Consider the following 8,787-nt stretch of genomic DNA (forward strand, 5'->3'; position numbering starts at 1 on the left):
AAAGTAAGGTGAAGAAGTTAAGCAGCTTTCACTTGAAGTAAGAAACACGAGATCAGTCAACATCAGGTTAGATGGAGCTGTAAGCTTGTCTTTTTCTCTAAACAAGATAGGCTGTTGAAAGAAAGCAGTTAAACTTTTTTTTCCAATTAAAAATTTCACAAGACAGGGCATTGTGGCACAAGCCTTTTAATCTTGGAAGACAGAGTCAGGTGGATCTCTGTGAGTTTGAGACCAGCCAGGTTTACATAGCAAGTTCCAGGCCAGCTGGGGCTACAGGGAGACTCTGTCTCAACAAAACAAAACAAATCAAAATGGAGTTCTAGGACTAAAGCCATGCGTCACCACACCCAGCTTTAGAATTTTTTTTTTAAAGACAGGGAGGGCCTCACTCCATAGTTCAGATTGTGCTTTATGTACCCCAGGTTGGCTTCAAACTCTCAGCTATCCTCCTGCCTCAGGCCCTTGAACACTGGGTGAGCCATCATACCTGGCTTTGTCCTTCCCATTCCTCTGAGGAGCAGTTGAAGCTAACAAACGGTTACTTACACTGAGACAGAGATTCCTAATGACCCCTTAGCCCAGTCTTTACGTGGCTGGAGGTAAGGTGGGGTTCACAATGATTCTGGCACTTGTACCTCTCTCCACCATGGCTTCTTGCCAGGATTCAGGTCCCCGACCAATGGAGCTGATAGAAATCTTCAAGCTGTTCCAGGTCCAGTTCAACCGGAGTTACTCAAGCCCGGCAGGTATCGTGGGCACAGATGTTCCCAAGCCAACCTCCCTCTGCCCATTTAATAGATGAACTTGTGGCTCAGGGTGAGGAACAGACCTGGTCCAGGTCTCTGAACAGGACAGGAATGGCCCAAGGTAGATTCCATACTTTCAACAATGCATGGTGGGCACAGGATCATGGTTTGCCATTAAGTCAGAGGGTAAGTGGTGGCTGCTAGGCACCTGTCTGTCCCAACCTTACAGGATCCTCTCACTTTGTAGCCACCTCCTTATAATTTCAGGCAGTGGGTAGAGGACCACCATCTGGTCAAGCCTTCACTTAGCAAATCTCCAAGGATACCCATTTTGTCCCTAAGGTGGCACCCCTTGTCCCCATTCCTGCCCTGTAGATCCCCGCCCCCGCCATTGGCAAGCCTAGCTGCCAGTTCTGTTGCCTTCTGTGGAGGTCTCATCTCCCACAAAGGGCTTGTCTGTGTGTGTGCACCGTGTACCGTCCTCCCCACCACTCCCTACTCCACCTCTACACCTGTGGTCAGAAGTGTGAAGGGAAGTTGGGGGGAAGTGCAGCCAGCCCAGAGGTGGCCTGGCAGGAAACATGTCTCCAGACACTCTCACTTTCCTTTCTGAGTCACTGTCTCCACAAATCTTGCTCAGCTTTCCCCCAGGGTGGGCAAATGCCTCTTGGGTGCCTCTGGGGAATTCTTAACCTCAGGTGGGCTGGATAACAACCACTTTCTTAGTCCAGTGTCTATAGTGGAGCCTGGGGTTTGGGGGTGGGTACAGGAAAGAGCCAGTACTCACCTGGCTGGGTCTGAGTCGCTGAATGTCCAGCCAGTGGCCACTTCCTGTCCTGAGACAACTCCTTTTTGGCCTAGAATATGCTCGCCGCCTGGACATCTTTGCCCACAACCTAGCCCAGGCTCAGCGGCTTCAAGAGGAAGACTTGGGCACAGCAGAGTTTGGGATGACCCCATTCAGTGACCTCACAGGTACCAGAACGCTCCTAGCCTTAGAGATGGTAGGTAGGGGCACAGCAGAGTTTGGGATGACTCCATTCAGTGACCTCACAGGTACCAGAACCCTCCTAGCCTTAGAGGTGGTGGGTAGGGAAGCAGTCTTCCAGGGAGACTAGCAGAGAGCAGATCTTCCACTGTCAAGACCAGCTGGAGTAGAAGTGTCAAGACCAAATCTCAGAGTGGAAGATGTGTGTATCCTACCACCAGTGCCCCAACCCAGTCCAGGAGCTAGAGACAGCCAATGTGGGAGACTGTACCAGTGGGAGCTGGCCCTCTCAAGGCCTCAATATCTCTGCCTGGCACCTCCCATGGTATCACATAAAACAGAAAGGGTCAAGGTTGAGGATGGCTGGAGTGAGAGAGGCAGAACACAGGAAAGGTTGTCAGCCCTGTGATCTCTATGGCTCTGTCTGCCCCTAGAGGAGGAGTTTGGTCAGCTGTATGGGCATCAGAAGATACCTGAAAGGTACCCCACTGTGGGAAAAAAGGTAGAGTCTGAAAAGTGGGGGGAATCAGTGCCCCCCACCTGTGACTGGCGCAAGGCAACTGACATCATCTCGCCTATCAAGGACCAGGTATCTACCCCCACCTAGTTTGACCCAGTCTACCCTAAGGAGTGGGAGAGGAGCCAGATCTCAGCACCTTACCCTACCCAACTCTCAAACCCTCCAGGAAAAGTGCAATTGCTGCTGGGCCATAGCTGCAGCCGACAACATCGAGGCGCTGTGGCGCATCAGATACCGCCAGATTGTGGACGTCTCTGTGCAGGGTACTGCAGGGAGAAGAAAGATGTGTGACAGGGAAAGATGGCCAGGGGCCTGCTTACCTATGCTGTCCCTTTCTATCCCAGAGCTGCTGGACTGTGATCGCTGTGGGAATGGCTGCACTGGCGGCTTTGTGTGGGATGCATATATAACTGTCCTCAACAACAGTTGAGTACTGAGCTCTGCTGGAGGATGGCAGGGGTGGGGGTGAGGAATTCAGGATCCAAGACTCCTCCCTGGACTTGCTTGTCTCTAGGCGGCCTCGCTAGCGAAAAGGATTACCCATTCCAGAGGCATGCCAAACCCCACAGGTGCCTGGCTAAAAAGTACAAGAAGGTGGCCTGGATCCAGGATTTCATCATGTTGTCCAGTAATGAGCAGGGTATGACTAGAGTGATGTGGGGGTGGGGACAGGGATGGAGAAACAAGAATGGAGGCAGACAGGTCCAGCCATGGTTTGACAGTACCGTCCGTACCTGTTTGGTAAGAGCTGCCCTGGGGTAGACAGGGTTTGATAGCACCTTCTATCTCCAGTAATTGCTGGGTATCTGGCTGCCCATGGTCCAATCACCGTGACAATCAACATGGAGCTACTACAGGTAGGTGGGATGGGGGTGGGGGGGCACACAGGGGAGATGGCCCCAGACTCAGTTGCATCCCCATCCCTGTAGCATTACCAAAAGGGTGTGATCAAGGCCACACCCAGCACCTGTGACCCCAGATATGTGAACCATTCTGTCTTGCTGGTGGGTTTTGGCAAGAGCAAGACAGAGGAGGGCATGCAGGCAGAGATGACTTCATCCCAGTCTCGTAAACCTCGCCACCCCACCCCATACTGGATCCTGAAGAACTCCTGGGGAGCCCACTGGGGTGAGAAGGTGAGTACAGCTGACTGCAGGAGGGGCTAGAGCATACTGGTTCTTCTCCACCACTTGGCCCTGATGCTCCCTAACTTTCTAGGGCTACTTCAGGCTACACCGGGGGAACAATACCTGTGGCATCACCAAGTACCCATTCACAGCTCGAGTGGGCCAACCAGTTAAGAAGCTGCCAGTCTCTTGCCCACCTTGAGGGCAGCAGCTCCTCCTCAACTTCTCCTATGTGGCAGCTGCCTTCCTTGCCAGCCCTACCCTGAGGTTCTGCCTGCCCTCCCCATCTTCTCCATATGGTTTAAATAAACTAAGACATGACTCCTGGCTCCCAAGTAGACTCAGCTGGGGTGTAGAGGGAGGGTTGAGGAGCGAAGACCCCATCTATGTCATGGCTTAGTTCCTGAGGGGACAGTGTACACATCTTTACACATGATCACGGCACTCGAGAACACACGTGCAGGTTGTGCATGGCCCCACAGGCTCTTAGACCTGGAACAGGGACTAGTCTCCAAATTCATGGAAACTTTATTGTTAGTGTACGCAGGAGGGAGAGAGAGGGCCTCAGTCATGATAGAGGCGCAGGAGGCAGCCACGGAGGGTGCCCATGTAGCGGTCCCAGAGGGCCTGGTGCCTGTAATGAAAACAGAAACCATAATAACTTAACAGCAACCATAGCCAGTATTTGCTCAGTACCATGTCTGGGGCACTGCTGTGTTTTCTATCCATTAACTCATCAAGTATAGGTTTTGGGGATCATTTCTTTTTGGAAACAGTCTCAACTCTGTGGCCTTCGCTGGCCAGTCTCTTCTGGCCTCTGCTGGGACTGCAGACTTGACCCATCATGCCAGCTTTTCTTTTTCCCCTAGTGATGAGGCTAGAACTTAGGGTTTTGCACATACCAGGTAAATATACGGGGGCTGTGCCCCCGGGTCACTTGGTCCTCATAAGTTCTTATGATTTCTGATTTTTGTTTACATATAAGCAAGCTGAAGAAGAGGCGTTAAGTAACTTGCCTAAGGTCACAAAGCTAAATTAGAAGTCTTTCACCCCCCAGTGGAACCCTGAGTCTACAGGAGATCAAAGTGAACTGGACAGGACTGAGGTCTCTCACCGGAAGCCATCTAGGGAGTGGACAGATGCCGAATACTGATTGAGGAAGAGCCGCACATCATTCAGTGGCCAGTGGTCAGAACGGCAGGGTTCCACAAACTGTTGGTCCAAGGGAACATGGAGCACAACCACTATACCTCATGGATGGGATGGGTGGGAGTCAGAGGGTGACAGGCAGGGCTGCTCACCTTCTCCACCAGGTCCACAAATAGGTCTCTGACATCCTTATTGTGGGTCAGCTTGGCGGCCACATTCACCAGCCCCCGGGACAGGTTCTGTGGGGCAGGGATCCTGGGAGTTCTGTCTTCTGCCTCAGAAGCACTTCTGGGGCTGAGCACTGAGGCTGGGGAGAGGGCCAAGCCCCTCCCCAAATCTATCCACCTCCCTCAATCAACCAGGTCCCCTTTGTTTATGAGCTGGTTTCCCCTCATAGGCAGACAGAGGGCACAGTAGTGCCACCTGCTGGTTAATCTCAGAACGGGTAGAGCACAAGAGGCTGAAGACACCTTAAAGGGAGAGGCCACAGACCTTGAAGTTGGCTTCCATCTCAGAGAAGACACCCAGCTTTCCCCGGAGGGTGGTGCACACCAAGCTGTAGGAACACAGGGTCATACCAAACCCCCCCAAACCCAGTTTACACCCTGTCCCACGGAACCCCAAGGTCACCTTTTATGCAAGTCTAGCAGGTCCTTGTCAGCTACTAGAACTTTGAGCTCCTTCAAGTCTTGGAGAAACTCCTTGTCTAAGTCCACATCCATGTCGTCCACCTGGGAGTCTGTGTGAGGCCCAGGAAGGAAGTTGTGGGTGGGTGATAGCTCATCCTATAAAATCCTGAGCCTTCTTCACTCACTATCTCATTGTACCTCACAGAAGAGAAAATGGGATCTCAGACATGAAGGTGTAATCATGAGCCCCAGGCCATATGAGTAGCAGGGCCCTTGGTCTGTAGACCAGGTGTGTGTAGAAAGAGTGAACCATAAGCAGAGGTAGAGCGGGGCTGGAGCTGAAGAAGAAAGGACACTGGGCACTGAGAAACTGCTGGCAAGGAGGATTCAGGCACCTGGGTCAGTGGGGGCCTCACCGACGGCTCCGAGGGTCCAGTTCTGGATCATGAGCTCAGCACAGAAAGCAAAATCACCAAAGCTCAGATACTGCAACTTTTTCTTCCCTGTTTCAAAGCGATTGTTGGCAAAAAAGACGATGGCTGCATAATCTCTGCAGATAGGGGACAGTGAGTTTCTCAGGACTTGAAATCCCTCCTTGTGGGGCTTATGTCCATGTCTCAAGCAGTAAGCTCACTTAATAACTACTGTCGAATTTTTTTTCTCCACCTGCAACCTCAGCTAAACATTTTAGTTCTGGCCTGCTTCTGCCCTAACTCATCATGTGACCAACCACAGATCACTTCTCTATGGACCTTTCATCTGTACAAAGGCTTTCTAGGGAATACAATAGAAAAGACCAAAAGGGTTCTAGCACATTCTAAATACTTTACATATGCTGGACTGGGACTTAACCCACACTGGTTTGATCCAGCACATAGGCCATAAATAGAATCACCATCCTGGAGGATAATGAGCTTAAGAGGATTGAGATGGGAAAGGTGGATCAGTCTAAGGGCCAGGGAAGACAAGGACAGGTACGAAGATGGCTGGCCCCTTACCTGGCCAAGCGGTCAGAGAGGAGGAAGTGTTGCTGGATATTATCCACCAGGGATCCCCGCATTTCTTCCACCACCTTGAAGACTCGCTTAAAGTTGTCAAACTGTAGGGCAGTTAAGGAAGGGATAAGACTGGTCAGAAGGTGTTTATGTAATGAAATGCTTATTGGACCCTCTCTCCTACCCACCTATCCAGTGGTTGATGCTGATTTATCACTAGTCAGTCTTCAACTATTAGCAGCTGTTATTAATTCAACAAACGTTGGTCAGATTTTGGTAGTTTTCCTTGGAATAAAATAAATTTACTCCTGCCTTAAGTTCGTATGATCATGTTCTCTGATTCTTTGAGAGCTTGATGTGGAATGGATTCTCCTGAGTAACTTGAAATGAGCTAAGCCACACATGGGGAACTCAGGAGTCTGAGACACAGAGGAAAGGCACCCAAGGACCCAGAAATTTTACTTCTAACACCAATAAAAAGGCTCATGGGTAAGGTGGCATCCAGCCCCTTGCTGTGGACTTCAAAGGGTAGATATGGCCTAGAACAGTAAGCCTAGAGAGGTCTGCAGGGACAAATCAGAGCCCTGAAGGTCAAGGTTAAGGACAGTGAGAGCCAATGAAAATCTACAAGCAAGAAAAAGCCAGGGTCAGAATTGGCCCTATGATAGGTCACTCTGGCCATAAGGGAAGGAATGAATTCGGAGGAACACAGTATGGGAAGAGACTACACAAGAAGCTGCTGCAATTATCACAGGTTAGAACCAGAGCTGGGGCAGTGTGCAAAAGGACCAAAGGTGGGGGCTGAAGAGATGGCTCAGGCTTTAAGAGCTCTGGCTGCGAATCCCAGCACCCATATGGCAGCTAACAACAGTCCCAACTCCAGTTCCAGGGGATCTGACTTCCTCTTCTGACCTCCCCAGGCACTGTACAACGCCAGTGCAATTACATACATGCAGGCAATACACTGATATACATAAAATAAAAATAAATTTAAATTTTTTTTAAGGATCAAAGGGTAGACTCGATGGGATGCGGTGTATGTGTGTTTGTGGAACTCACCTGCCGCCGGCAGCTCTTGAGGGTAATGCCTGTTTTGGTACTGATGTCGTCCAGGTCTTTCTTGGTGCCCTTGGACAGCTTCTTGCCCAGGACCTCCCTCACAAAGGCTTCGTCAAAGGTGTAGTACCTTGTGGAAGCAAAGGACATCACTGATGGTCCATAAAGGAGGGGGAAAGGCTCCTAGGATGGTTCCTTCTGTTCTCAACTTTCTAATTTCCCATCCTTCCCTGGGTCTCAGTTTCAGCCTGCAAAATGGGTATAGGTCAGATTGACATCCCCGTCGTCCCCCAGGTGAGCACCTCTCGATGAGGAGCGCCTGTCGGGAGGGAGGGATCTGGAAGATGAGCTGGTGCAGCAGCTTAGGCGGAGCGTGCAGGAGACGCTCCAGCATGTGAAAGGTGCGGTAGTGGTCCATGGTGTCGCTCTGCAGCACCCCCGCCGTGGCGCCCGTCTGCTCCAGGATTCCGGAACGGACTCGTAGGGTCACCGCATCGTTCACTGGGGAGTGGGCACGACCTTAAGGCCCCATGTTGCTGATCCCAGAGGCCCTCCTGGGGCTCCAGCTCCAATACCCCTCCATCCCTTAGTCCTAGCAGTCTGCCCACTTCCCGAAAGGAAGCCCCGGTCCTAGCCACGCCCCTTTTCGCATACACAGCCACTGCTCCCTCCGAGCGACCTCCCGGCACAGACCTGAGTAACCATCCAGCCAGAGGCGATACACGTCCTCGTCGATGAGGGTCGTGTTCCCCACGAAAATGTCCAGTTCGCTGGTCATGGCGATGCACGGCCCGGGATTGCCCCGGAGCTCTGGAGCTAGCTAGCACAGTCCCAAGCCCTGGGGTGCAGCTGCAGAGGCACTTCCGGGAGCGCAGAGATTCCGCTCCCGGCACCCGGAGCTAAGGAAGGACCACTTCCGGGACGGACCTGGTAGGGTGAAGGTAACTAGGGCACAGGGTAGAACCTTGCACTGTGGAGTGGATGCTGCTTCTGCGGGGAGGAGGAATCCCAGACCCCTGCGCCCTCTCTATTCTATTTTCTGCCAGAGGTTTTCAGGAGGGTGTCCGAGGTGCCTCCTGCCAGTCTCCCCAGTCTTGCAAATGTCTTTCTAGCATCTTCTCCGCCCTCTCTGAGCTCCCTCAACTTCATCCTGTATTCTAAATCAGAGGTTTCACGAGGCTGTATCCTAAACCTGCATGTGTGGCCCTGCTGCCAGTCCTTTAGGCAGATGAGCATCTTTTTTCTCCTTACACTCTGCGCCCCCGCACGAGCAGGTGACTTATCTTAAAGCCTTTCAGAGCTCTGCCTAGGAGTATGCATCGGCAGGTTCACTTATCTACTAAGGCTGTCCACTCTGTCTACTCATAAACCAGTCAAAAGGTCCACACTGGGGCCTGTAAGATGGATCAGTGGGTAAAGGCAATTTCTATCAAGACTGACAACCTGAGTTGTTTGATCCTCAGGACCCACATAATGTAAGAGATGACCAACTCCTGTAGGTTGTCCTTTGATCTTCCTAGGTGGTGCTATAAACAGAGAGAGAGAGAGAGAGAGAGAGAGAGAGAGAGAGAGAGAGA

The 8,787-nt window shown here is 51.6% G+C and overlaps 2 protein-coding genes across 4 annotated transcripts in view; one reads left to right on the forward strand and one right to left on the reverse strand.

The window, feature by feature from the left end:
* Positions 1–3,702, forward strand: part of Ctsw (cathepsin W) — a 6,244-nt gene extending 2,542 nt beyond the window's left edge. Inside the window, exons 3-11 of one of the 2 annotated variants that reach the window (XM_008822224.3) lie at positions 662–746; positions 1,608–1,721; positions 2,169–2,323; positions 2,421–2,517; positions 2,599–2,679; positions 2,769–2,894; positions 3,047–3,111; positions 3,184–3,390; positions 3,473–3,702. In XM_008822224.3, the coding sequence (XP_008820446.1) occupies positions 662–746; positions 1,608–1,721; positions 2,169–2,323; positions 2,421–2,517; positions 2,599–2,679; positions 2,769–2,894; positions 3,047–3,111; positions 3,184–3,390; positions 3,473–3,583 (1,041 nt within the window). In that variant the 3' untranslated portion in view covers positions 3,584–3,702. The remainder of the gene's footprint in view (positions 1–661; positions 747–1,607; positions 1,722–2,168; positions 2,324–2,420; positions 2,518–2,598; positions 2,680–2,768; positions 2,895–3,046; positions 3,112–3,183; positions 3,391–3,472) is intronic. The other variant, XM_017795361.2, reaches the window with a different exon arrangement.
* Positions 3,703–3,841: 139 nt separating this feature from the next.
* Positions 3,842–8,097, reverse strand: Fibp (FGF1 intracellular binding protein). Of its 2 annotated transcripts, none has more exons than XM_008822225.3 (10): positions 7,904–8,097; positions 7,513–7,711; positions 7,214–7,340; positions 6,158–6,258; positions 5,555–5,709; positions 5,161–5,269; positions 5,023–5,086; positions 4,683–4,769; positions 4,496–4,593; positions 3,842–4,015 (listed from the first exon to the last, which is right to left on the reverse strand). In XM_008822225.3, the coding sequence occupies exons 1-10, from the start codon at positions 7,986–7,988 to the stop codon at positions 3,946–3,948; spliced, it is 1,095 nt and encodes a 364-aa protein (XP_008820447.1). In that variant the 5' UTR covers positions 7,989–8,097; the 3' UTR covers positions 3,842–3,945. The 2 variants fall into 2 exon arrangements, with proteins under 2 accessions (XP_008820447.1, XP_008820448.1); XM_008822226.3 differs by having other exon boundaries at positions 5,576–5,709; positions 7,904–8,094.
* Between the last annotated feature and the right edge of the window lie 690 nt (positions 8,098–8,787).

Source organism: Nannospalax galili, unplaced genomic scaffold (genome assembly GCF_000622305.1).
Source record: "Nannospalax galili isolate Female #2095 unplaced genomic scaffold, S.galili_v1.0 scaffold1328, whole genome shotgun sequence".
Classification (NCBI taxonomy): domain Eukaryota; kingdom Metazoa; phylum Chordata; class Mammalia; order Rodentia; family Spalacidae; genus Nannospalax; species Nannospalax galili.

What these genes read in the sequence shown, in the direction of transcription:
- Fibp (XM_008822225.3), bottom strand. Translation starts at nt 7,988, where the DNA reads ATGACCAGCGAACTGGACATTTTCGTGGGGAACACGACCCTCATCGAC. An exon ending in CAGGCGCTCCTCATCGAGAG is followed by an intron (nt 7,341 to 7,512) that starts GTGCTCACCTGG and finishes TGCTTCCACAAG; the next exon opens with GTACTACACCTTTGACGAAG. An exon ending in CTGCTAGACTTGCATAAAAG is followed by an intron (nt 5,087 to 5,160) that starts GTGACCTTGGGG and finishes GTGTTCCTACAG; the next exon opens with CTTGGTGTGCACCACCCTCC.